Here is a 26,898-nt window from a genome sequence, read left to right on the forward strand (position 1 = left end):
TTCAATGTACAGAAAACACACCCTTGGAACGGAGGTGGCACTGCTCCCACTCGCTGCCATGCTGAGCACAGGCCCACGCGCGCCCTGCTTCTGACGGCTTCACGGCTGAGTCCGTGCTCCAGTGCTGTGGCCGGGCTGACCACCCTGAGTCCCTTTTGCTCCCAGCTGAAGGCCGAGGACCTAAGTAGCCAGCCTCACGTGGACCTCGGGTCTGCAGGCACAAGCTGTCTAATAAATTGTGATAAAGGGGCTCTGAGCCCACCTGCTCCTCTGCAGCCGCAATGGAGAAAATCAGTCACAGCTGGGCAGCTGCTGAAGCCTCCTTAACAAGGGAGCGTGCTGGCGAGGCCCTGAGCCCATAAGAGGGGAGGGTGGCGGGGAGTCCCGGGGTCAGTTGACGTGGTTGTGTCGGGTGAGGGTGGTTAGCTCAGAGGGCCGTGCCATGTCCCACCAGAGCGTCATCCATCTGTCCCTGGGCAGTCCCACCCATGCCATTTGTGTGGTGGGCATGGAGGTCTGCTTGGATTTCAGCGGGTGAGGAGCTGGGGCCTCAGCCAGGGCTGGCTGGGTAGGGAGGCTGGTACCTGGCTCCCCACCTGGGGCTGTGCCTGGGTTATGTGGGGGTTGGGGGGCTTCCTCTTTTCTCTGCATCTTAGGCTGTCATCCTGCCTCAGCTCAAGGAGTCAAGTGTGGGTCTGTAGGACCTCCCCATCCAGACACTGCAGGTGTCTGACTGACAGCCTGTCTCTCTGGCCGCCCTTGTGGGCTGTGGAGTCTTAGAAGCAAGTGCCCTGCCTTCTCTGTCCCCTTACCTCCGAAATGGGGGTGAGGCTGGCTAGCTCTCAAGGGAGACGCCTCTAAATCGGAGCCTCAGTGGGCAGGTGACACACTCACAAGAGTCCAGGTCTCCCCGGGGGCCATAGCACAGACCTCCCAGGTTCGCAGCCATAGGGATCCTGTGGTCCTTTCCTCCCTGAGAGTTGGGAGTTTATAAGATGTAGCTTTGGTAATATCTAGAGTGCTGGTGGGAGGGTGGAATGTGGGCTGGAGCTTGGAGAGAGGACACAAGGGTCTTTGGAGTGGGGGATGGTGAGAGGAAGGCTGAGGTAAACGCCCTGACTGTAAGTTAGAGTTCCTTATCCCCACCATGCCAGCGGCACTCTAGGCTGAGAAGGTGAGACTTGTGCCCTAAAATCTGTCTCCCTTCCGGACGAACCAGGTGTGCCCCGCAGAAGTGCACGTCCTTCACCATTAGTGGCTCCCCGGGGGTCTTGGTGGACATCCACGACACGGTCCTGGATATAACCAACGAGGAGACTGCCACCATCCAGTTGCCTCTGTCTGACCCCCTGGATGTGCTGGTGACGATGATGTCCCCCAGCTCTGCCATCGACGGGGACAAGGTAGGCCAGGGAGCGAGTGGGGCTAGCACCACCCCTGGGCTCTCTCGCCTCACAGCTGGTGTTTGCCGAGTCCGTGGAAAATTCGGTGCCAGTGTTCTGCACCTCTGATCTTCCTTAATGCTTGCAACAAACCTGTGAGGGGGGCACTCCATGACCCCACTTTCCAGATAAGGAAACTGAGGCTCTGAGAGGAAGTGCCCTGCCCAAGCCAGTCATCAGTAGAACCAGAATTCAAGCTCAAACACGTCAGCCTCCATGTGAGCTTTTGACCACAATGCCGGGCCAGCTTCCAGACCAGTTGCTTGGAAAGTCTGCCTTAAAAGGTTTTGGCAGCAGGACTCAAATGAGCTTTTGCCTAAGGCAGGTCCTCTGGGTGTAGGAATCCTAGTGAAACTAAAGGGCTAATGTGTATCAAATACAGGCTAGGTTCTAGGTGCCTTGTACACAGAGGTCGGCTTTACCTCACTTCCATATGAGGAAACTGAGGCACAGTGGCCTATCTAAACTTTGTTTTTAATCTATTTTTTAAATGTTTATCTTTAAAATTGATTTTAGAGAGAGGAAGGAACATCTGTTCCTGTATGTGCCCTGACCAGGGATTGAACTGGCAACTTCGGCGCTTTGGGATGATGCTCTAACCAACTAAGTTATCCAGCCAGGGCATCCTACCTAAACTTGAATAATGCAACTGGAGTGGGGGCAGATCCAGGATTTGAGCCCATGTCTGTGCCCTTGATCCTGGGCAAGGTGTCTCCCTCATGACGCCCCTGTAGGGGTGTTGACTTCCCCCTGGTGGCTCAGGTCATCAGGCTCATCATGGGTGAGGCATATGGAGGGAGCAGGTCCTCGTGCAGAGTACTGAGAAGCACCAGAGACTCAAACACTCAACACCTGAGCTGCAGCCCCTGCCAATTAAATCAACCTCACATGGGGCCCTGCACCTGTAGTCCCCAGTTCCCTAGGCGACTCCCCTGTGACGTGGAAGGTGGGAATCACAGCCAAAGCACATTCAGGACTAGGGGTCATCTATCCGCAGAACCTGGCGGGGTAGTCTGCTGGGCTGGCAGGTGGGCAGTACATACCGCTCGACACTGCGTGCTCTGGGCAGACAGTTTCCCTAGAGGCTGGTGGTGCTCGTAGACAAGAACTGCGAGTCTCCCAGGTGAGACCCGAGGCTGTGATGTGCCCCAGCTGAGCCCAGATGACCTGGGAAGCATTCTCTGCCCACGGCTCAGCCTCCGGCCCTGTCAGAGCGGCCTACGGAATGAGATGCTTGATTTCGGAGAACAAACGCTTCTGTTTAGGAGCAGGTGGTGGTCCCATGCCTATGAAGTGTGGCCCCTGCCTAACGTTTGGTTCTCTGGTTTGTGACCAGGGCCTTGTGGTCAAGGCCAGTGGCTGAAGGGCAAGTCCTTACCTGGAAGCCGAGGCTGACTTGGGACACAAGGAAGACTGAGTTCCAATCCCAGTGCCCCTGCCCAGGTGTCCCCCTTCCTTTCGAGTGAGTGGCCTAACGTTTTGGGAGGCCCCGCTTCCATACTGCCCACCGGATGGGGTGACAAGTGAGTCCCAGGAGGGGCAGGGAGAGTGAGCACGTAGAACATCATTGGACCTCTAGAAGCCGGGCAGCCTGGATCTTCAATTCCGGGCTACCCCTTCCTGGATGAATGACATAGAGCAAGTCCCTTGATCCCACTGCCCTTGGGGGCGGAACCCTCCTGGGGGTGGGGGGTGGTTATGAGGCCTGAGCACAGAAGTCCTTGGAGTGGTTAGGGCATGTTATACGGGTCATTCCTCACCTAGTTACAGCACGGTGGCCCTGTATCGGCGGTGCACAGCAAGACATCAGACGCTGAGATGTGAGACCAAGGTCAAGGGGCCGGACGTGGGCACATGGCCCAGGCTCTGCTTCTCCCTTTTCAGTGCTGCTGTGGGTTCTGGGTGTTGTCTCTACAGGTTTCAGTCTCGTTCTATCAGCCAGATGAGGAAGTCCCTGTGGCCACAGCTGAGCTCTACCTCACGGGCATTGGTGAGTGCTGGTCCCACCACTGAGGAGGAAGGGTGGGTGTGGCAGAGGCTGGGGGAGGGGGTTCTCCCTGTAATGAGATACCTTCCATGGGCGCTAGGTGGATTCACTCCATGGTCGTACCCACGCACACTCCCTCCTCAAAGCTCAGCCACATCTCCCCCCACCCTCGCTCACTGCCGACCTAATTCTCCGAGAACAGAGGCAGGCGGGACCTCCCCGTGTTCCCATCATCTACCCACCTGCCCGTGTCTGGTGCCAACATTCGCCTCCCCTGTGACTGTGGATGAAGAGTCTGGTTCAAAGTTAACTTTACCACAGTAGATCTTTCCCTCTCTCGCTTATATTTAAGAACAGTCCTTCAGTAATTCTTACTGAGGTAGGACACCATGGCCCCTCCCCCGCCTTCTGGATCTGTCCAGAACAAGCTATACGGGCTACAGTGCCTATTCTCTTACGGACCACACTGTACCACTTATTCTCTTAAATCCAATTCTATATTCTCTTCAAACTTACTCCCCACCTCTCGGCTCCTTTGGAGCGATCTCTGCGTCCTCAGTTTCTCCTCCCCTTCTCTCAAACCTGCTCAAATCTGAAGGCACCCCCCCACACACACACCAACCCTGTCCTTCTCCAGGATCCTAACAGCTTCTAGGCTCCATCCAGCAGGTCCAGGGCGCTGATGAGACCCTTCCTGGTTGTGAGACCCTTTTCCTCCCGTTGCAGCGGTCTCCCTGGATGCGGATCTCTTCCGCAGTGGGCAGGTCGAGGTGGCGAGTGACAAACAGGCTAAGGTGAGGCTGCCAGGGGCAGGGTGCAGACCTGGGGCCCCCGAGCCAGCACTAGCCAACAACCTCCTTCCTGTTGGACCTTCCTAGTGTTAAGTCAAAATGCTACAACACAAATCAGAGCTGAAGTCAGTGTCTAGCTCTTTTTAAAAACCAGGAATGTCTAGCAATGCCAGGTTCCCATCCAAGCCTGGTCATATAGTCAATTGGAGCAGATGGGACACGTCTCCCCTGCTTGGCCTCAGTCCCTACTTCCCCTGATGCTAGGTAGGAACCTGGTAACCCATCCCCAGATAGTCCCCCCTTCCTCTTGGCCCGCTCACCTGATGACACCTTCATGTTCCTATAAGGCACTAGAGTTGGCAGGTTCTGATCCTAGAGTTTCTAGCACCCTGAAGAAAAGGCGGGGCTCTGCCCCTGATGGTGGGGGGGTGGGGGTAGCATCTGGGAAGCAGAGGACTTAACTTGACGTCTTCCTGAACCAGCATGCCTGTCGTCTTTGCAGAAAAACTGGGTCTGGGGCCCCAGGGGTTGGGGTGCCATCCTGCTCGTGAACTGCAGCCCTGCGGACGTGGGCCAGCTCGCGGACAAGACCAAGAAAGTGTTCTTCACAGAGGGTGAGAACAAACTGGCCACTGTCCTGGGACTGTGACCGCCTTTCCTCCTTGGGCTCTGCCTTACCCTGGGGCTTCACTGCCCTACCCCTCAGCAAATGCAGATGGGCAGGTTGATGTCCCAGTCTGGGCCAATCAAGTCTCTTATCGATGGCTTAAAGCTCGTAAGTAGGAAGAGAAGAGACCATGTGGCCCCGTGGGAAGGGTGTGGGACTTGATGTCAGCTAACAAACTTACTTCCTGGCTATGAACATTAACTTCCCTGGTTTGTTTTGCCGTCTGTAAAATGGGCACGATAGAGTTGGCCTTACAAGGTGGATGAGAAGACTAAAGGAAGACACAAACGGGTATTGAGACTCCTCCTAAAAACCCTCTCGTAGCCTGGGATAGGAACCCTGAGTCTGGGGCAAAAGCAATCTTGAATCTGGTCCTGATGTGGGATTGGGACCTAGGTTCTAGGTCTTAGCAGAATAAAACAGAGATCCTGGTTCAGACCAAGCCTGGAGGGAAACCCTAGTGGAACTGACCACTCCAGGCCCTGTTCTACGTGTCTGTGGACTACTGTATGGGGTCAGTGCCACCCTCACTCAAAGTGGGCCCGAGGAGCCTGTGGTCACGTAGGGAGCAGCATGTGACACTAAGCCTGGGCCAGAGCAGGTGGCAGAGGGTCCTCTGTGCTCTAATATACAAGCCCCCCAACCCCTGGAGCACTGGCCTCTGAAGGCCCTGAACCTTGAACTTGTCTCTCGCCCAGAAATAAAGAACCTGTCCCAGATGGTACTGGACGTTCAGGGGCCCAGCTGTGTCTTAAAGAACCACCGGCTGGTTCTCCACACCTCCAAGGAAGAGTCAGAGAAGGCGAGAGTCTACAGGGCCCACGGTGAGTGTTTCCACACTAGCTTCAGCTTTGTCTGCTGTCTCGCCTCCGCCTCCTGGAGGGTTGTGGCCACACCCCCACCCAGCAGGGTCCCCCACCCCCACCCCCGAAACCTGCTGGGGACCTAGAGGCGCAGGTCAGGGTTTGTTGCAGCCAGACTTGTAGCCCTAGGATTGTCTGGCTGCCACGGGCACTAAAAACTGTCTACACACCGTGGGTGAGTCATTGTACCTCCCGGCCCCTTTCCCCAGGGGAGGCCAAGATAGTGCCTGTTCTGCAGAGTTTTCATGTCTGGAAGGCAAGACACGTATAAGAGCTAAAGCAATAGCTATTGCCTAATACAAACTAGAGCACGTCTCCTCTCAGTTACTCCCGTTAGAAGAATTCATCTTCATTTCTGAACCAGGACCCCACTATATTAATGTTTCCAGAACTCGGAAACCAAGAAGCCAATAGCAGCGACGCTAGCGAGTCCCTCGGACACCGTGCCACACGCTGCCACCTTCAGTGCTTATCAACCTGCCAGGCAGGTAGCATGTCCCTATTCTCTACAGGTTTTGAAGGCTGTTGGGTTAGAAAGTGGACATGTCCAATTCCAGCAAAAGACCCTTGAACAAACAAGTCTTTTCGACTTCTCTAAACTGGCTTAGTGTTCAGGGCCTCTGCGTTCCTGACATTGAAGTTTAGCTCTTGCTTCTAGAGGTGTCTGGTGGTATGCTGCCTGGGTTTAGAAGCCATGTGTAGCTCCAGGTGGGCAATTGATGAGCCCTATGGATTCTAACAGGCCGTCCCTGTGCCCAGCGTGGGCATGCGGGCTCCTGCTACTGTCTCGGCTGTGCTTGGAGGGCCTGAGCTCAGTGTTCCACTCCATCTCCTCTGTAGGCCCGAGGTCACAGCTGCACTTGGAAGTGACCTGGGGCTAGCCAGAAAAAGCAGCCCAGGTTGTATGTTGCCCTCCTACCTAGGGAGGAAGTCTTAGAAACCTATGGGTGCAGGCCCAGTTCAGGCGGTGAGGGCTGCACTGGCCCCGTGAGGCCCACCAGGTGTAGATAACTCAGATGGGCTGGGCTGGACTAGGCTAAGCCGGGCCGTCTTTGGAGCCTGCTCGGGAGGCCAACAAGTTCCATAGTCCTCTGAGCGCGGGTCAAACCTGCGACCTCGGCGTACTGGGATGATGCTTGACCCACTGAACCACCCAGCCAAGGCTTGAGCACATCTTGAATGAGGCCCTTCACTGAGACGGGTTCTCGGGCTGCTCAGATGCCAGAGTTTTCTAGGCTTGGTTTGACCTGAGGTGAGGCCTGGGCATGGGAGCTGACAGGTGTGCGAGGGAGTGGGTGGGTGCCGGATCCAGGCACAGGAGGAGGGTGAGAAGGTTCGTAGCTGGGGCTGGAGAATCCGAGTGGGAGTACCGCTGAGCTATAAGGAGAGGAAGATGTCACACCCATCTTAGGGGTGCTGTCGGGGTCGTGAGCACTGACCTCTGCATCACAGATGGCGCAGAATGCCAGTCCATTGGGATCCAGTCAAAGAAGAGGGCACACTGTGCAGGGGCCTGGGCTCTGGGGGTCATAGCAATGACCACAGGAGTGGTGGAGATGAGCCAGTGCTAGAGTAGTTCAAGGGGAAGGGGGAGGATGGCCGTCAGGTACAGGGAAAGGGGGCAGTGACACTACCAACGGCATGCCCTTCAAAGGCATGAAGTGGTCAGAAGCGACAGTGAGGACCAGGGCCCCTGCCCCACCTCTAGGCGTGGTGGGGTTTGGAAGGGAGAAAAGCGCCCAGCTCAAACTGTTACCTGCTCTGCCCCGGGGCTCCAGCTCCGGAAGGACAAGCTCGCACCTGCTCACAGGTGGACAGCCAGCCGAGGGCCAGGCAGGGGCTGGGGGCTGAGGGTGGGGAAAGGGCAGGGGGTGGGGCAGAGCTAAGAACTGAGCAGAGCCAAGCAGAGCCAGCCCTGGGAGGGTGAAGCAGGAAGAGCCTTCTAGGTAAAGGCGACCACGTTGGGCCTGGACAACGTGTCTTCCTTATCCGGACAGTGGACGTGAGAATCATTGCACCTGCCTTAGGAGGGTGAGGAGGCCAGTGAGCCTGTGAGCCTTCATCACACTTCCTGGCACATAGCAAGTCCACAAGGAAAGGTTAGCTATGCTTAAAAGCAAGCAATTGGGTCAGAGAGAAGCCCCCCCACCCTGTTCCCCAGAGGGTCAAGTGCAGAAGAACTGAGATGGCTGGTAAGGGGTTTGTAACAGGTGGACTTGGGGCCCTCTCGCCTCCACCACTTCATGGTCAATCAGCTTGGGTGGAGTGGCTATGGGAGCCCAGGGCCCTGGCCTGGCTGAAGGTGCTGTGTCCGCAGCTGCTCTAGGGGGTCTGAGTGGTGGTCAGCCGTGACCCAGTCTGTGGAGTGGAGAACCTGCAGTGCACCAGGCACACAGCTTGGACCTCTGCAGTGAGTCTAAAGGGCTGTGCCTCTGGGCTGGGATGCTGTGCGGGTCCTGGTGGAAGAGTCCCCTTGTCCAGTATGACCCCCTGAGGCCTAGCTCAGGGCCAGCTGAGGAGCCTCCAGGCAGACTAGAAGCAGGAGTCCAGGAGCACTACCAGCTGGCCCAGCCGATATACAGCCAGCGGCAGCAGGAGCAAGGGAGGACTGAGGCCAAGCCCACAGCCAGCACCCCCCGTACCTCAACAAGGTCATCTGCAGAATTGCAAGTAGCTAGAGAGTCCATCTGGAGAACCACAGCCCCACTCTGGCCATTGCGGGACTGCAAACCAGAGCCAGAAGCCAGTGAGCCAGGGCTTGTGCTGTGGGGACAGCGGTGGCCATGGCAGCCATCTGCTGGCATGTTGAGGGACCTGGCACCTGCTACGTGTGAGATCCGGGAGGGACGCAGTGCACAGATCCTTCAGGGGCTCGGTGACCAAGATAAACCTACACTGGAATTTCCTAAAACCAGGCTCCACCCGGAGGCTGCAAGCAGGAGCAGCCGTCGTTCGGACTGCCGCCGCCCTGGGGATGGGTTAGGAGGATGGGGGCTGTGGCAGGAAGGGCAGGCAGGGACAAGTGGTCCAGGGAGGGGAGTTCGATGGCCCTGGGCCAGGGTGATCTCCACAGATGGAAATGGATGGATTCCGAATCAAATTAACTAGAGGCAACCACATGTGCTCAACTTCCTCCTGCTGTCTTGTGTGTGTGGTCTATATACTGCTCACAAAAATTAGGGGAAATTTCAAAATGAATGTGAAGCATTAAAATATCGCCTAATTTTTGTAAGCAGTATATTTCATGGTCTAAACCTGAAATGAAATGGGCCTAACCCACACGATAGGCACCTCTCTCACCTTCTCCGGAAGGAAGGTGGAGGGCTGTTCCCCCCAGTAGGCAGTTCTCGCTGATGCTTCCTAGTGCGTTGCCGTCAGTGTCGGGCTTTCCGGGTGAGGCTGCCAAGCCCACCTTTGCATGTCGTTTCTCCCCTTGAGTTTTTATGACGTTCTGCCCAAAGTTGGTCCATATGCAGACCACCTGCTGTGAGTCTTCACCCTAGACTGAATGTCTTGAAGGCAGGCAGGCAGGCATTTTTATCCTAGTCCCAAGTCCTGATGTGTAATGGGCCTTTGAGCATGTTGGTGAGTAACTGGCCCTTGTCCCTAAGCACTGGGAACATGGGGACAGAAAAGCCAGCGGAGCTCCTATTCTATAGAATTTCCAGCCTGGCTTCCAGACTGCTGGGAGGAAGGAGCCAGGACACTGGGCCATCAGGGTGGTGACAGCTTGTCTGTCTGTCTGTCCCTGCCTTCCTAGAAGACGGGTCCAGCACCTTTGAGCTGGTGCTGGGGCCCGGCCGGCACACCTACGACTTTGCCCCCCTGGAGAGCCACTTGAACGAGACCTTCTATGTAGAAGCCACAGAGTTCCCTTCCGCCAGCTTCTCCGGCCTGATTTTCTACTCGGTCTCCCTGGTGGAAGAGTCTCAAGACCCGGTAAGTCCCCGAGGAGACACGGCAGCAGGGACTGTGTGGGAAGGGACATCTCTCAGCTGGGAGGAGAGGGGAGGACAGGGCTCAGGGGGTGGAGCTGGGGTTTCATGCACCTTTCCAGGAAAGAGTGGTGGAGGACAGGTGAGCGCCTGGACGTGGGCTGGACTGAGCAGCTGGGGGCCCCGGGGATGGGGGGCGGGGAGATATGTGGAACCAGGTCACCAATAGGACCATGTTTCTTATTGCAGTCGATTCCAGAGACCCTGGTATACAAGGACACAGTGGTGTTCCGGGTGGCTCCTTGCATCTTTACCCCAAGCACCCAGATGCCTCTAGAGGTCTACCTGTGTAGGTAAGAAGCCCTCAGTCTGCGTGTGCCTGGCCACTTCTGTACCTAGTCCCCTTCCACCTGCCTGCGGGCGGCTGGGTCAAGAGGACTAGACTTCTCACCAGGAAAGTGAAATCCTTCCCCCGAGCTACCGGGTCATTGCTATGAATCTGAACACTTACAACCCGAGGGACAGTGAATGCGAGGCCCCGCCCCTGGTCTGATGGGGAGACCGCCAAGTAAACAGCGTGACTTCAGGTAGTGTCTGTCCAGTGGCATAAAGCAAAGGAATGAGGACAAGCATGTGTTCTGGGGACTGCAAGGAGGCCTGTAGAGGTGAAAAAAAGCAGGTGACAGGAGGTAGGGGAGGAGGTGGCGAGGACGGGGCCACGGCCAGCAGGGCCTCGTGGACCCCGGGTGTCAGGGCAGAGCCTTGGGGCTGTAACAGACCCCAAGGACATGCTCTAAAGTTAACCAGCACTAAGGACCTCTTTAGGCTGACAACTTGGAAGCAAAGCTCACGGTGACTGGTGTCTATTTTCAGTAACTTGAGTTCTAGAGAAGTGTAAATGCAGAACCAGGTCTAACCAGGGTTGGAGGTTCGCCAGGCAAATACACCCCGGTGGACAATGGACAAGGGTATAATTACCACAAGGCATCAGAGACGGGTTAGAAGAAAGGTGAAGAAACAAGGTGTGATGGGAATGAGAGCAGTCAAGGGCCAGAGGTCCCTACGAGGTCAAGCTGCTGGCCCAACGACTGGACGCGATGAGCAGGGAGATGGATGGATGGAACTGGATGTTTGATCAAGATCTTGGAGGTGGTGTGACTGTTGGGACAGGAGGCTGAGGTGGGGTAGATAATAAGATCTGTCAGGTCAAGGACCTAAAGAGACCATGATGGCCCAGATGCAGCAACAAACACGTGGCAAGGAGGGCCTCCCTTCCTTCTCCGTGCCCGTGGGGTAGAAAAGAAAACCAGTTCTTCGGAGGGAGGGCTGCTGAGAAGAGGGTCCTCAGAGGAATGCCAGGCTTCAGAATGAGAATGTAGTAGGGAAGAGTTTGAGGAATTCTGCTAATAACACATACCCAGATATCAGATCTTTCTACTTTGTCTTTTGTCCCTGAAGACAAGTTGTTTACTCACAGGAGGCATCCACTGAAACTCGGGTCCTCTGGGAGCCTCCCATCGTGGTGAAATTCAGGCATGGCTTGACCCAGCTTAGCCATATACAGCCATGATACTGGGGCTACCCACCCTGACCCCAGCACACATACTCAAGACTGTTCTGTACCTTGTCAGGTTGATCAGTGCCTTGTAGACCTGAGAAACGGCATTTTTAAAGCAGTAGCATAGATTAGCAATGTAGGTTTTAGACATAGAACCGGGTTAAAATCCCAATTTTGACACTTCCCAAGGTATGACCTTGCCTTGGCATTTGACCCATGAGGATCTATTTATAAAATGGGTGATCTTTTTAAACGGCCTCAAATATCACCGTTTATCTCCAACAAGGAACAAATGCACACTGTGGACCGGTATGACAGTGCTAAGATCCCAGGGCGCTATACATGATGACACTAAGATCCCAGATTCAAGACCTATCCCCCTATCCCTTGCTACCCATATGACTATGCCAGCCTTGCTGGCCATCTCAAGGGGAGGGAACACATTACATCTTCTCGGGAAAAATACAGCCCCCTTGGGGAGAGAAGAGTTGGCCCTCTGGTTAGACCCAGGCAGGAGAGCGTGGGGGGCTCCCAAACTGCCTGGGACCAGGCGTAAAAGGTACTTGTGGGGTGTGACTACAGGGTCAGGACAGAGCAGAGTCCTAGGCCACCAGAGGGCAGACTGATAAAAACAGTTCTTGACCAGACCCTACCATGAACTAAGCCGAGTGATGCTGGATAGGATGTGGTCTGAGGTTGGGGGACAGCCATTCTGCTTAATCTTGTGGGGACATACTCTCTCCTGATCAGAGGGAGGTGGCCCCTGCCCTTGGGACAGCAACGTCATGACCAGGGGGAGAGCCTCACAGGCCTTTCCAGAGCCGGCTTACCTCCCCTGGCAGAGAGCTGCAGGTCCAGGGCTTCGTGAGTGCGGTGATGGAACTCAGCGAGAGGAGCAACAGCCAGGTGGCATCTGTCTATGAGGACCCCAACCGCCTGGGCAGGTGGCTTCAGGTAACACCCCACCTGGGGAAACCTGTCTGGGGAGAGGGGGCAGAGGAGATTCCGATTGTGGCCCATATAACAAACATCTCAGGCTTCTGTTCAACCTTCCCAGCAAAGCTAAGTCTAACTAGAGGTATCAGGGGAGGCTCAGACGGAACAAGTCATAGCTACCAAGGAACGGAGCTTAGAGTCCAACTTCCTCCTACTTCAGGATGCTCGTGGTCAGGACCACAGAACACCTGACCTTAACCCAGGGGTCGGGAAACTTTTTGGCTGAGAGAGCCATGAACGCCACATATTTTAAAATGTAATTTTGTGAGAGCCATACAACAACCTGGGTACCTCACGCATTATCCAATAAAAATTTGGTGTTGTCCTGGAGGACAGCTGTGATTGGCTCCAGCCACCCACAACCCATGAACATGAGTGGTAGGAAATGAATGGATTGTAATACATGAGAATGTTTTATATTTTTAACGTTATTATTATTCTTTATTAAAGATTTGTCTGCGAGCCAGATGCAGCCATCAAAAGAGCCACATCTGGTTCGCGAGCCATAGGTTCCTGACCCCTGCCTTAACCCCTAGGCATCTGAAAGGTCTGGCCCCTTCAGCTATAGGTGGTCAGAGCTGGCACACTGCCCAGGGTCCAGCTGGATCCTGGCAGAGCAGGAAGTCTCTTCCCCCCACTCCCCACCCCATGCTCTATTCTCCATAAATAGCTGAGTGATGATCACATTCTGGGCACCAGTCCAAGTATTCGAGACAAAATAAAATGGGACCATACCGCCCCTGCTGTAGCAAAGACAGAATTCTAAGTGTTGTGAAAGCAAAAAATGAGACCATACTATACTAGTTGGCTCGGGTGGTCAGGAAAACCTTCAAACTCGGGAAACCAGGAGCTGGCCACCCATCGGGGTGGGGGTGGCGGAATTAAAAGCAGGAACCCCTGGGCAGAGGAACAGCTAGCTGAAGGTAGCATATGGGATGCTCTCAGAGGATTTAAGAAACGGGCTGAGTGGCCAGACCAGAGAGAGAGAAAGGTCAGAGGCAGGTGAGCGGTGGGTCATATAGCAGGGATAAAAAACCCAGAGCAGGATGGGATGACATTGGATGGTACAAATCAGGGGTGTGAACATTCTGATTTAGGTTCGGAAAGACCCCCTCCAGCTGAGAACAGGTCTTAGGGGAAGGGGCAAGGATAGAAAAGAAACTGGCTGGCGGGTATGGCGGTCACTCAGGGAAGAGGTCATAGTGGCTTCCCCATAATGGCATCTTGGGATGAGTCTATTTGGAATGCATTCTAGAAATAAAGCCAGAGAGGCTTGTTTGTGGACTGGGTGCAGATGAGAGAAGGAAGAATCTGGGTGACTCAGGTTTTAATACTTGATGAGTGGGAGAATGGGCCAGGAAAAGCTCCCAAGCAAGGGTCACTTCTGAGCTGAGCTTTGCTGGTTGAACAGGAGTTGGCAGGAAAAAGGGGTTCTTGCTGTCCCCCCACCTCTGGAGGTGGCCCAGGCACGGGGAGCGCTGTGCCCGGCCAGCCAGACACAGGCGGGAAAGCGGGTGATGGAGCGAGAAGACATGACAATTTGTTTTCCTGTCCCCTCCAGGACGAGATGGCCTTCTGCTACACTCAGGCTCCCCACAAGACTGTTTCCTTGGTCCTTGACACCCCTCGGGTCCTCAAGCTCGAAGATTTCCCCATGAAATATTCACTGGTGTGGGGCTCGGTTTGGCTGATCTGGACTTGGTCTAACTTCTCAGGCCTGGTGCCTGTCCAGAAGCGATGGGGGACCAAGGGAGAGGCCCAGGTGGCCTCTGGGGGGTAGGGGGCAGGGGAGTCCACCTGAGAGACTGGATGAGAGGTAAGATTGGGGTTTAAATCCCATCCCTTCTAATAGCCCCACCCCGACTGGGTCTCCTTCCAGAGCCCAGGGGTTGGCTACGTGATCCAGGGCACCAAGGACCACAGGGTGGCCAGCATGGATTCCATTGGGAACCTGATGGTGTCCCCACCTGTCAAGATCAAAGGGAAGGAGTATCCTCTAGGCAGGATCCTCATTGGCAGCAGTTTTTACCCCAGGTGAGGCAAGAGGTCAGGTGGTGGCCAGATGTCTTAAAACTGAAGGAAAGGACCCTGGTTGTTCACTTTGGCTCGACCTGACTCCCATGTGACCAAGCAGGTCATCTGCCCTGGACCATTCCTTAAACTCTTGAGGATATTTGAGCCTGTGATTCATGTAGGAGACGAGAGGGAGAAAAAAGCAAACTCTTTATTCTTTGGTGACTCCAGGGTTTAAATTGAAGCGCGCTAAACTAGGGTGGTCTAGTGACCCAACAGGATGTCATTTCCACAAGATGTGGACTTCTAGGTGGCCTCTCTCAAAGCTAGACTTCTTGGTGATCATTAACCTAAAACCAGGAGATACTGTGTCCCATGGTCCAGTCTTTTTTTCTAGAATTTCTTCTCTCAGTCCTGCCTGAGTTGGGCCAGAGTAAGAGATTTTTTTCCCCCCCATAAATAATTTGTTTTTTGAACTCATTAAAATTAATGTAGCCCTAGCTGAATAGCTCAGTTGGTTAGAGCATTGTCTTGAAGTGCAGAGATTGTTGGTTCGATCCCCAGTTGGGGCACATAGAGGAACAGCTTGATGTTCCTGTCTCTTTCCCTTCCTCTAAAACCAATAAATACTTAAAAGTAAATAAAATTAATGTAACATGAAATTAAATAAGAGTAAGGGATCCTTAATAACCACACCCTCCCCTGTGGACCAGTCACCTGTGCTCAATAGTCAGAGCAGCCAGTTACCTGAGGGAGCCTGACACTCGGTAGTTGGGGGCCATGCTGGCTCAAGCGCTGCCCCTTCCATCTTCCCTTCAGCAAGGAGGGCCGGGACATGAGCAAGGCCCTCCGGGACTTCCTCTACGCCCAGCGAGTCCAGGCCCCGGTAGAACTTTTCTCGGACTGGCTGACGACTGGCCACGTGGACGAGTTCATGTGCTTCGTCCCCACACAGGTCAAGAGTGAGGATGAAAAGGTGTGTGTTGGGAACTGCAGAGGGTGTCTTCCACCTTCTTTTTGGAGACCCTTGGAGACTTCTGGAGGGGAAGCTAGCGGCTGACCCTCATTCCCCGTCCCCCAGGGCTTCAGGCTGCTCCTGGCCAGCCCCAGCGCCTGCTACAAACTCTTCCAGGAGAAACAGAAGGGGGGCTATGGAGACATGCCTCTGTTTGAAGAAGTGAGGGAGGACCAGCGCCACTCTAACGGTAAGAGGACCACCCGACCGTAGCGCGGCGGCCTGTCCCTTCTTCCCCGGGTGTCTTCCCTACAGTGATTTTACTTAGCCTTTCCTGGTAGAAAGGATCACAGGGAAGCATAAAAGCAGAACGTGCATGCACCGTGTTAGGACACATCCCAGCGCGGGGCTACGCTGGTGGTCCTGGGACCGCATAGACGGGTCGGAAGTTCAGGTGCAGCTGAGGCTGCTGGAATGGGTGTGAAGGGGACTTAGCACACGGATGGCTCAGGTGGGGGGTGGGGGGGACCGTAGGCTAACATTAGTCTCGGGAACTATTTGGGGAATGTTAGGTTAAGTACCTGGGCAGTGGAACTTCAGGGTCTCCTGGCCATCCTTAAGGAAAACCTCAGTGGACCAGCAGAGATTGTGTACCAGGTGCCGCTGGAGTTCTGGTCTGAACGTGGGGGGACCAGGAGGGGACGGGGTGTCAGGAGGTTCTCTAGAGCAGTAGTTTTCAACTGCTGGTCCATGGACAAATGCTGGTCCGAGAAAGTCAACCAACCCCGGCAGTCCCCGGGTTACAAACAAGATAGGTTCTGGAGGTTTGTTCTTTAGTTGAGTTTGTATGTAATTTGGAACAGGTCCATTTACCTGTTAAATGCAACTTAGATGTTTGTCTTAACATAATGTTTCTTTTTACCTTCCTGTGAGTATAAATACTTAAATGTTCTCCAACCTACAGAACCTATTTTGTTTGTAAGCCAGGGACGCCTGTAATCTTCATAGGGGCTGAAAACCACTGCTCCAGACACTCGCTCTTCCTGTGAGGTCAGAGGGCCACCTGGGAACTCACTGAAATACAGAATTTCAGCCCCACCCTAGACCTCCTCAAGTCAACTTTTGGGAAGGGGCCCCGGAATCTCGTGGTCCCAGAGGCACTTATGGAAGGTTACATTTACCGAGTGTGAACCGTGTAGCACATACCACGTGCTAAACTTGGTGCTGTCTCAGCTGAATTGGGCACCTCTGTTCTAAAATGAGGCAAGTGAGGAGCAAAGTTAGATAATGTGGTTAAGGGTCAAGATCACAAACAGAAGGTAGCCCAGTGGCACAGGTCATAGAACGCACGGAGGTGCCCGGGGAAGAGGTAAGTGGAGCTGAAGTCACCTGCTAACCTGTCCTGGGCTGCCTCCCCAAAAGCAGGGATACCCCATCCTTCCAGGGACAGAGTGGCCGACGGCAGTGGAAGTCCTGCCTGGGCTCTCATGGACCCTGTTCAGTCTCTACATGTGACATTTGACCTACAAGGGTCCCCAGGGACTAAGCAGACCACCCACACTAGTCACCGGCCCAAGAATACACCCAGTCAGCCATGCCCACGGCTCGAGTCTGCCCAGCCCTGGACAACGTTGCCCACTCCATGGCCAACAGGCCTGCCGCCACCTTCCTCCACTGCAGGGAGGGAGGCCAAGACCATCAATCAAGTCCTGGCTGATGAGAACATGAGGAAGCAGAATGACTACGTGGAGGTAGGGGCCAAGGGTGTGGGACCATCTCTAGAAAATGGGGAGAAGCATTGATGATCTAGACCAGCTCCTAATTGAGCAACTATTTTAGTCCCAGCATCACGCAAAATACATGACCGTAATCCTCAGAATAACCCTGTGACGTCAACCCCATCTTGTGTATGAGGGTCAGGCTCAGAGTAAAGTCACTAGCCTGAGCTGGTGACTTGGGGTCCTGGGTTTGAACCCATGGGGCTGTCAAGTTCATGCTTCACTTACTGCGTTACTCAGTGTCTGACCAGAAAACAGTGCTGGAGCTCTGCCTCTGGGCAGAGGACCTTGCCCCTGACTTTCCTAAGAAGGTAGAACCAGAGACTTAGGAATAGACCAGGGACTTCTCAATGCTCAGACCCATCAGCTCAGTGTTCAGAACCACCCAGCACCTCGGATCTCTGAAAATGTGGACCATTGGCTGAGAAGCACAGGAGTCCCCAGAAGAGGTTACCTAACTTCTAGAAGAGAAGCCAAGGTCTGGAAAAGGGCAGAGTTGCCCGGAGGCCACACGGTCAGCACAAAACTGCCTTGCTCATTGGGTCTTTATGGCTCCTGGCCAGGTGTGTTCAATGCCACGGTGCCCTGACCTTTGCAAAAACAGAAGGTCTCTTAGAACAGCAGCGTGGGTGCCAGCCAGGTGTGTGGAGTCTAAACAGCCCTGGACGATATCCTTGTGTAGTGGTCATGAGCCCTGCGTCAGAGCAGAGAAGTGCTTGGGTGTTGGGTATTACCTTGTCTGAGCAGGGAAGTTCCCTGAGTGGGAACCACTGCTCCTGTCCCTTCCTGAGGAGGGAAGCAGAATGCCTCGGTCTGAGGACTTATTTGTGCCCTTTCCCGACCCTCCCAGGTCCCCCACCCTGATCAGGATTGAGGGCCAAAGGGGACCCATGCTACAGTAGAATTAAGACCAGTAGCTGCTCCAGTGCTGACTGGCCATGAGAACCTGGCCTGCCAAGACCAGGCCTTGACTCTGAGTCCCCTGTCTATCCGAGGGATGTCATGCCCCACAAGGCCCCCCGCACGGAGTGCTGAAATGGGAGTGGCTTCAGGCCATTACCCTCCCCTCCAGCACACTCACTCCTCTCCTGCCCCTCTCCCGGCCTCCTCCCACCCCACCGGCCTCTCCGGCCCACAGAAATGCATCAACCTGAACCGAGACGTCCTGAAGCGGGAGCTGGGCCTGGTGGAGAGGGACATTGTGGACATCCCGCAGCTCTTCTGCTTGGAGCAGCTGACCAATGTGCCCTCCAGCCAGCAGACCAAGAAACTCTATGCAAGGCCCTACTTCCCCAACCTGGTGAGAGGCACGGGTGGGCCGGCTGTCCCTGGGTGGGGGTGGGAGGCTGGTGTGTGTGCAGAGCAGGCAAAGGCACCTGAGAGGAAGTAAGGTGGAGGGAGGACCCCCCACCCTCTACCACACACACACACACACACACACACACACACACACACACACACACACGGAACGGGGAGCGGGTCCAGGTTGGGTGACTTGCCAAGCAGTGAACACACACACACACACACACACGCCAAGCAGTGAACACACACACACACACACACATACACACCATGGAATGGGGAGCGGGACCAGGCTAGGTGACTTGCCAAGCAGTGAACACACACACACACACACACACACACGCCAAGCAGTGAACACACACACACACACACACACACACACACACACGCCAAGCAGTGAACACACACACACACACACACACACACACACACACACACACACACACACACACACACACACACACACACACACACACACACACACACCATGGAATGGGGAGCGGGACCAGGCTAGATGACTTGCCAAGCAGCGACCATGAGCTGGGCCCTGAGCTAATCCCCAACCTTAGGGGTAATCACTTCGCAGCAATCACAGACCAGGGGCCGAGACATCGGCTGGCTGAGACTGCGGGCAAGCTCTCGGAGACAGGGTCTTCCTGTCCACACGGCCTGTGCCCAGGGCAGCCTCTGGAACACGGACGTGCTCACTCACAGTCCTGTTCCTATGCAGACTAGGGGAGGAGTTGGGGTGTGCACGTGCATATGAGGCCCTTGTTGTGCTAACCCTACTCCAACTCTGGCCTACATCTGACCTTTCGCACACAACCGACCCCCTGCAGACACTAAGCATGAACTGAGACACTGGAACTCTGAGGCCCTGCGTTCATCAACCGCACATGGGTGTCTGTTTCATTTACAAGACCAATGTGGCCCTTTGGGTGCTTCGTGGGTCCTGGGGTTCGGTAGGGGCTGTGGTGGGAATGGCTAGAGCTGAGATGTGAAAAATGGACAGTCATCTGACAAAGCTAGGAGCAGAACATTCCAGCAGAGGTAGGGCAGGACCGAAGGCCAGACAGAGAAATGCGGCAGAAGGAACCAGGGAAGTTGGCAAAGCCAGACCTTGGCCAGGCAGGATTTGGGGTTTGCTACTGAGAATCACCCAGGGGTGGGGCCATCAGAGGCTTAAGAAGTGAGTTGGACTTGCCAAGATTGACTAGTGATGTCTGCATGGACACAGGCCTGGAGAAGTGCTGGCAGGTGTGCTTGCTATTCCTGGGCTAGTCCAACCCGAGGCAGGGGGTTTTCCCTTGCACTGAACCCAATGGCACTCCTAACCCATGGGAACAGGGGCTACCTTCTGTGGCTCCAGCCCACTCAGGTCTTGCCCGTCCTATCTGACAGCTGCAGGTGACCGTGATGGGCAAGGACCTGGGCATCCCCAAGCCTTTTGGGCCCCAGGTCAAGGGAACCTGCTGCCTGGAAGAAAAGGTCTGCCAGTTGCTGGAGCCCCTGGGCTTCAAATGCACCTTCATTAACGATTTTGACTGCTACCTGACGGAAATCGGAGACTTCTGCGCCTGTGCCAACATTCGCCGGGTGCCTTTTGCCTATAAATGGTGGAAGATGGTGCCTTAGACCCAGGCCTCGCACTGCCAGCCCTGCTCCAGCACAAGTGGCCGACTGTCAGCCTCTGCTAGGAGGGCTGGAGAATTGAGACACTACACCCCTTCCTTACCCTGTTCTCCCATCCTTCAGAATCCAGTGGGGGTGGCAAATGCTTCCAGCCTGAACCCCTTGGATAAAGATGGAAACTCTTCCGCTGAGAAGTGTTTACTGACTACCCATTAAAGCTCCAGCTGTTCTGAGTGCATTTTGGCAGTGGCCGCCATGTTTGGGGGGAGGGGTAACAGCTAAGGATGGAGAGTGGAGGTGGGACAGCTGTGGTCAGGCAGTCCCTCTTGTGGCATTAGGGGACTAGGCTAACGTGTTGCTGTGTCTACCTCATCCTTAACTTCCGTCTGTAACAGGAATTGGTAGGAATCGGATTGTTTGAATTCTCTAGTAAAAGCATGAGAGAAGCCAGGGCTAGAGGTCTGAACCGAATCTGGCAGCCCAGGCTGGGAGAGGGGAGGCTCCTACTCAGGACAGGACGGGTGGTTCCCCTTGTGAGCAGCTGGCTTTGTCAGATTCAGGCTCCAGTGTCCTGGTCTGCTGGGGTAGCTTCTGGAGGACAAGGGCCATCAGGGGCAGGCCTGAGTGGACTCCCATTATGCCTGTGTCCAGGAGAGAAAATGCCCACTCTGGGCCCCGAGGCCACCTATTCCAATCAGTCTGGACCCGTTAATGGAACAAAGATGCTATTAAAACAAGGGATACTGAGGCTGTAACCACCATGGCTGCTCCCACCCTGCCCCTCCTCCTGCTAACAGGAAGTTCCAAGCAGTCTAGACTCTAGGAATGGGGGTAATGCCTGTTGGGAGGGGTAGGTCAGATGACATAAAATGGGCCAGTATCCAAGTCTCCATATATGGATGAAGTGTTGAAATGCTGGTGGCTGCAGGGGTCTGGTGGATGGTGCACTGTAGCTCAGCCAAGTAGGCTTGGAGGAGCAGCAGCCTGGGCAGAACGGAAAATGCCTGGAGCCTCTGACACACAACTGGCCTCGTGGTGCCCCCTGGTGACCATCCTCTCGTGCAACAATTTTCAACTTTTCATCTCAAGGCACACAAAAACTAATTGCTAAAATTGTGCAGCACACCATGTTTTGCTGATCTGACCAAAAACAACACCTATGTATAATTTTGATTCATTCTCACCGGACGGCTATTGTTAGCTGTGATCATTTTTTTTTAACTAAGGGAAAAAAGGTCAGTGCCCCGGACTAGTCAGGTACAGTGTGTTAAAAATTCTTGCAGCACACTAGTTGGAAATCACTGCTGTAGTGACAAAGTTCCCTTTTGAAGAGGTGGTGGGGGAGGACAGATGTTTCTGGGCACACGAAACAGACCACGGTTTCCCATTTCCCTGCCTCATCTTCTCAAAGCCCCAGTGTGGTGTGTGCAAAATACTCACTCTTGAGCAAATGAGGTGCTGATCCTCAAGGGACAGAGCTGGGAGCTCCACTCGCCTCCCAGCCCCAGTATGGTTTAAGCCCAGAAGAGAAAAGGACCCATCGCCCTGGATTTGTTATCCACAACAGTCCCTCCATGGGAGCCTGACCTCAGACAACAGGCCAAGGGCCACGTGCAGGCCGCAGAGAAACACGGAGTTGATCATTTCTTACCTTCGTTCTACCGAGAAAGAAGAGCAAAAGCCGAAACAGAGTAAACAATGATGTCGTTTATTTAAAATGTTTACTCCAAGAAATATATATATAAAAAAAAATAAGACAATTACAGCACTAAACCAGGCACCTCCGACCAAATCACAACCTCTTCTTAGATTCCCCTTCACTCTAAGCCTCTTCTTCCAAATTCTCCTTCCTGAGCTGGAAGACACGGCAACCGCCAAGGGTCAGCGCAAAGCGCACTCTCAGCTCGGGTCACTCTGTCCCTTTCTCTTGGAGTGCAGGACCACCACCAACTCCTTTGTTCTACAGCATTTTCCCCAATAGGAAGTTCATTTTAAAACTCGAAGCCAAAAGGAGTGATTGTGGGAGAGAAGAGGGCAGTCTTCCCTGGGAAGGTGCGCCCCTTTCCTGCTCCAGATCCCTGGCAAGGGGTTCTAGAATCAGCTGGCAGTGGGGATCAGATTAGTACATTGGAAGATCGAAGCCCTGCTTAACCAAGGGCAGCTCCCGTAACAGCCAGCGCCCAGGCTACGCTCCCGCCACTCGCTCGGGGACCGCACAAGCCCCGGGGGACTATACGGGCCGGGAAGCAGGGCACCTAACCCCACTCCAGGAAAGAGACCAGTCCAGGGAAACGGGTTCCACATATGGAAGCTTGAGTAGAGATGGTGGTTTTGGGAGTGATTTGGACAAACCAGGTTAGTTTAGCAGAAGCTCTCAAGTGGCAGAAGCTTCTCCCCTGGACTATTGACTGAACACAGGACAGCAGAGATGAGCATAAAGTCAGACTAAATCTTAGATACGGGCCGGTCTCCTCACTGAGGCCCCAGGACTGGCCAGGACAGAGCTGCTTACGTGCTCTGCAAAGGCAGACGCCACTGTAAGGAGGAACGGAGGATGAGTAGGAGAAAAAGCAACAACTAGGTCATTTTTGGCATTTTAACATCAAGACAATGACAGGTGGTAACAATAGCAAAGCAAAAACTTAAAAAAAAAATATTTAACTTTCCCATCCACCCAAGTCTCACAATGAAGCTCTATCCCCTTCTCCCTCAGAAGCACCACTGAACTAAAAAACCTATTTTAAAGCACCCAAACCAGTCCAAACCATCTCGAAACCAAGAGCCCCAGCCAGAGCTGTCCCCTCTCGGGTCCAAGTGAGAGGAGGGTTCTGGGAAAGGCACCTCGTAACTCACGCGGAGCGGAGCGGCGCAGCGCTCGGGACAGCTTGGGCGGAGGGCACTTGGCGGGGAGTCGGGTGGCCGTCAGAGCATCTGTGCTGACATACGGGACCTCTTCACAATCCCATCTATTTGGTACCACAGCCAAGCAAATGTGACCAGAGAGCTGGGCTAGCAGAACTGGACCCCGCGTCTCAAACAGACCAGGCTGTTCCAGTGGACACAGCGGTGGGGGGCGGGGGGGGGGGTGATACAAACAGAAGCACAAGGCGATGAAGGCTGGTACATAAGGGCTGGTCCTTCTTGGCAAGGACTCCAGAATGCACTTTTTAAACTGCTGGCCGATCAATCTCTAGCGGCGAGTGCTGGCGAGGCGGCCCTGGCTCCTCAGAGGAACCGTCAAGCCGGTTCTTGAACCAGATACTTGTCCCCACGACTGCCCACCCCCACTGGTTCCATGATGACCTGATTTTCACTTGGACTTCATTTACAGATAAAGTAGACATAAGTGGCTAAACACATACCCCAGAGCCCCCGCCAGGGGGGAATGGCAGGTTCTATTGTTGCAGCCAAAAGGAGGGGGTGGGGCTTACAAGCAGCCAAGGAAACAACAGACCCAAGGCCGGCCTTGGCCGGTCTACAGGAAAAAGCGGGAAGAGACCCGGATGCTTCTAAAGCACACGGGTAGGATTTTGGATAAAGACGGACCACCAGGGACCCTCTTTGCCAAAAACGCTACCATCTCCCATAAGGGACATTTTTTTCTGAGTAAGTGGCGACTCCTCTCCCAGGTGGTACCACCCACTTGGATCACAATGCTAATTACAATTAGAAAGAGTTTTGAAAAATATATTTAGGACGGGGAAAAAACTTAAAGAAAAAAACCTTAGATTGCTCAAAGTTTCTGCCTTTTGTAGGAATGGTAAATCAACTATGAGCAAATATTTTAATTAAACAGGGAAAGAAAAACACTTTGGAAAGCATACAGAAAAAGGTAGTTGACGTTGAATCACTTGTAAAACGGAACCTCAGGGAGTCTAACACAAATGCACCTTCGTTCAACTTTTGCTTGTTTAAATTCCCCGTGTGACTTCCCGTCCCAGCGCACGTGGGAAAGACAGCTGCCGTGAGGTGTGGGGCGGGCGGGCTGGCCCTCAGAGGGTGCGGGGGTTGTACTCTGGCAGTTTCTTGATCTTCTCCTTCTCGGTCTCGCTTTCATCTCTCGCTATCACCAAAGAGTGCGAGTAGCCCATGGCAACCTGCAGGGACAAATCCACGTTGGGTGTGCAAGGACACCGACACACAGATGTGTCAGAGTGAGGAGCAGATAAGCACAAGGCAGACACAGGACACTAGTCCGCTGGGTGAGCAGACTGGGTGGACATGGAGAATAATGGAGAACAAGGAGCCCTTTGCTAAGGGTCCTTCATCTCAATGGGACCTGTCACCAACCAAAGCCTTCTAGGCTGCCTCGAGGAGGCCCATCGGGTGCGGGATGGACACAAACTCTCGGCAGGGACAGGTGGAGACACGTGGATCCCGCCCCTGTTCCCTCTGCCTCTCTGAACCACGACCTTGTCTTGTGAGAGCAGACAGCGCTGGTGGACCATACAGCAGAGAAGGCGGCCTCACCTCGCCATCTGCCTCCACCCTTAGGGTGTGCAGTCTTGGGGACAACTACAAGGTAGGCATGAGAGACAGACTTGCCCTGGAGCAAATCCACGTGGTGGCGGGACCAGGGCCAGTGTCAGGGTGAGAACAGCCTCGGAGTCGGCCAGCGCACCTCTGTGCCTTCTGCTGATGGCTGGTACCCATCAGGAAGCCCCCGCACAGGCTCACGGGAGGACCAGGAACAAGAGGAGGTGCAAACTGGCGTGTTTTCTCTCTGCTACCAGGACCTGTTGCTCCCCAGCGGCAGCAGAAGTAGACCCCCACTCAGACCCCCACTCACCTGCTCTGTGAAGATGCCGTCCAGCGTCTTCACCTCCTGAGCTGCAGTGGAAGACTTGGGCTTGTGGTCCCCGTAGCCCTGGGGAGGCAAGCAGAGGAGATGCTCACGGAACTGGGGACACCGCGGCATGGTCCAAAATCAGGTACAAAGGCTCCCTGCTGGCCACAGACCGAGCCCGGCAGCCTGTGACCAAGCCCGCTGCTCACAGACACAGAGACAGGCTGGCTAGCAGTACTGACTCACAAAGGCTGCTGCCAAGCGACTAGTTCTCAACTCGACGACAGATGCTAAATGGAAACCTCTGGGGATTTATGTGGTAACAGCTATCTTTGGGGCATCTCACTGGTAAGAAGACATCATGAGCCCAGGAAGAAATGGCAATTACAGCTCTTGAGAGCTACAAGGTCACAAAGAACTCAAGCCATCCTACCTGCTCACCCTGCAGGCTGGAGACTGAATAACCACCACCCATTGTTAGTGATGAGCCCACTGTTGCCCCACCAGGGACAAAAGGGACTGGTCAAGGACTTCTGGGTGGGGGTTGCATGCAAAGGCACGGAGGTGGGGGACTTCAATGCCGCAGACGCCTCAGCCCCGCTCGGTCAGAGGGAGACACCGGCCTGCTGAGGAAGCCCTCCGTCCCCGACCACCTGCCCCAGGCCCACCTCATGCCTCCCCTACAGGGAGTGAGTGGGTCCAAGTGCTGTTTCATCTTCTCCCCCCGGGAGGCTGCCCCCAAAGTACCTCTCTTTCCCCTTGAGTTTCCAAACTGACATTCAATCTATTTCTGAGGGCCCTTCTCTCAAACAGTCCGTCAAAATGAGGCCCCGTCCTTAAGCCTTTTGAGGTCCTGCGGGGAGCCCCTCAGAAGCTGCCACACTGAAAGCAGGCGCACAGAGCCCAGGACAGGCAGGCCAGCCCAGCAGTCCTGGACACGGCTCCGGGGACCAAGCCCTCCTTCCCTGTCTGTCACCCAGCAGCTCCCACCCATGACAGAAGCTGGGAGGGAAGAGAGACAGACTATGTTCCCGACAAGAAATACAAGAGCCAAGCTGAGGATCAAGTCACAAGCGGAACAGGTGGGCCGTCAGGACGAGACACAGCCAAGCTGTTCTTGGTGAGGAAATGAAGGTCAGGCCTCACCAAGCATCAGAACCCGACAGTCAGAGGCATTTGGCTGGGGAAGGCCAAGTACGTGTGAGAAATGGAGAGCTCCCGCTTCTCATCACTCAGGTAACTGAGATAAGCCAGCAACACAGACATAAACTTTAGAAAAATGGGAAGTGTCCCCAAATGACGTAAGAGGATGGTCCAATGACACCCCGCTCTTTAACGGCATGGGCTGACTGAGCTCGAGGCTCTGAAGACCTGGGGGAAAGCAGAGCTGAGGCACACGCCCCACAGTCTGAAAGGACACGCTGCTCCTCTCGATTAGACCCTCCTGGGGGGGAGGGGCAACCCTGCCTTCCTCACCCCCCATGTACCATCCCCCTCGTACATAAGCATGGCTTACAGAGTACAGGGGGAAACAGGGTCGATTCTTCCTCATTTCCATACTCCTGTGGACAGAGGGCTTTCACAATCACGGCAAGCCCTGAACCCCGTGGGGGTTAGGGACCGACCGACCCTGGAGTTGAAAATCCACTGTATCTTCAGTCAGTCCTCTGCATAAGTGGATTCTCAACTCTTAGGTTAGCCCTTGCACACGTTTAAATTGTGAGGGTCAACGGAAAAAATTTCTCCTGTTAAGGGGACCTGTGCAGTTCAACAAACTGTTGTTCAAGGCTCAACTGTATTTGACGGCACAGAATCATCTTTGAAAGCTGATGCACTCAGAAGATTAAGGAATATTCCAGAAACATGCAACACAGGAAATAAGACATTTTGTACATTCCACATATTTTTAGGAACCAATTTCAAAGAGCCCAGACTGGGTCCCGCCCCCTGCCACGCAGGGGCGCCAGCTTACCAGTTCCCCGAAGGTCGGTGACGGGCCCCAGCTGATCGTGCTCTCGTCTGCAGCCACGATGATGCTGCTCTTTCTGCAAACAGGCAGAGGCGGTCACCACCACGGCCAGCAGCTGAGCCCAGTGCCCGACCCCGCCACCACGGCGCATCCTGCGGGCTACCTGCTCAAGAATGTGGTGCGACTTACTAGCTTTAAAACCAAGGGTGTCCGCTGCCACTCTC

The 26,898-nt window shown here is 54.4% G+C and overlaps 2 protein-coding genes across 3 annotated transcripts in view; one reads left to right on the forward strand and one right to left on the reverse strand.

The window, feature by feature from the left end:
• Positions 1–424: 424 nt before the first annotated feature.
• PADI6 (peptidyl arginine deiminase 6) lies at positions 425–19,922 on the forward strand. Its single transcript, XM_066372030.1, has 16 exons — positions 425–534; positions 1,220–1,403; positions 3,360–3,432; positions 4,156–4,223; positions 4,723–4,834; positions 5,586–5,711; positions 9,511–9,689; positions 9,935–10,038; positions 12,086–12,197; positions 13,801–13,908; positions 14,119–14,273; positions 15,072–15,228; positions 15,334–15,457; positions 16,888–16,958; positions 18,124–18,285; positions 19,689–19,922. The coding sequence occupies exons 1-16, from the start codon at positions 443–445 to the stop codon at positions 19,920–19,922; spliced, it is 2,061 nt and encodes a 686-aa protein (XP_066228127.1). The 5' UTR covers positions 425–442.
• A 1,684-nt stretch (positions 19,923–21,606) lies between these two features.
• The window catches only part of RCC2 (regulator of chromosome condensation 2), a 38,261-nt gene continuing 32,969 nt past the window's right edge, over positions 21,607–26,898 (reverse strand). For both annotated transcript variants that reach the window (XM_066375206.1, XM_066375205.1), the window contains 3 exons: positions 26,678–26,750; positions 24,709–24,786; positions 21,607–24,016 (listed from right to left, as the gene is read on the reverse strand). In XM_066375206.1, coding sequence (XP_066231303.1) covers positions 23,912–24,016; positions 24,709–24,786; positions 26,678–26,750 — 256 coding nt within the window. In that variant the 3' untranslated portion in view covers positions 21,607–23,911. The remainder of the gene's footprint in view (positions 24,017–24,708; positions 24,787–26,677; positions 26,751–26,898) is intronic.

The sequence above is a fragment of the Saccopteryx leptura genome, chromosome 3, assembly GCF_036850995.1.
Source record: "Saccopteryx leptura isolate mSacLep1 chromosome 3, mSacLep1_pri_phased_curated, whole genome shotgun sequence".
Taxonomy (NCBI): Eukaryota; Metazoa; Chordata; class Mammalia; order Chiroptera; family Emballonuridae; genus Saccopteryx; species Saccopteryx leptura.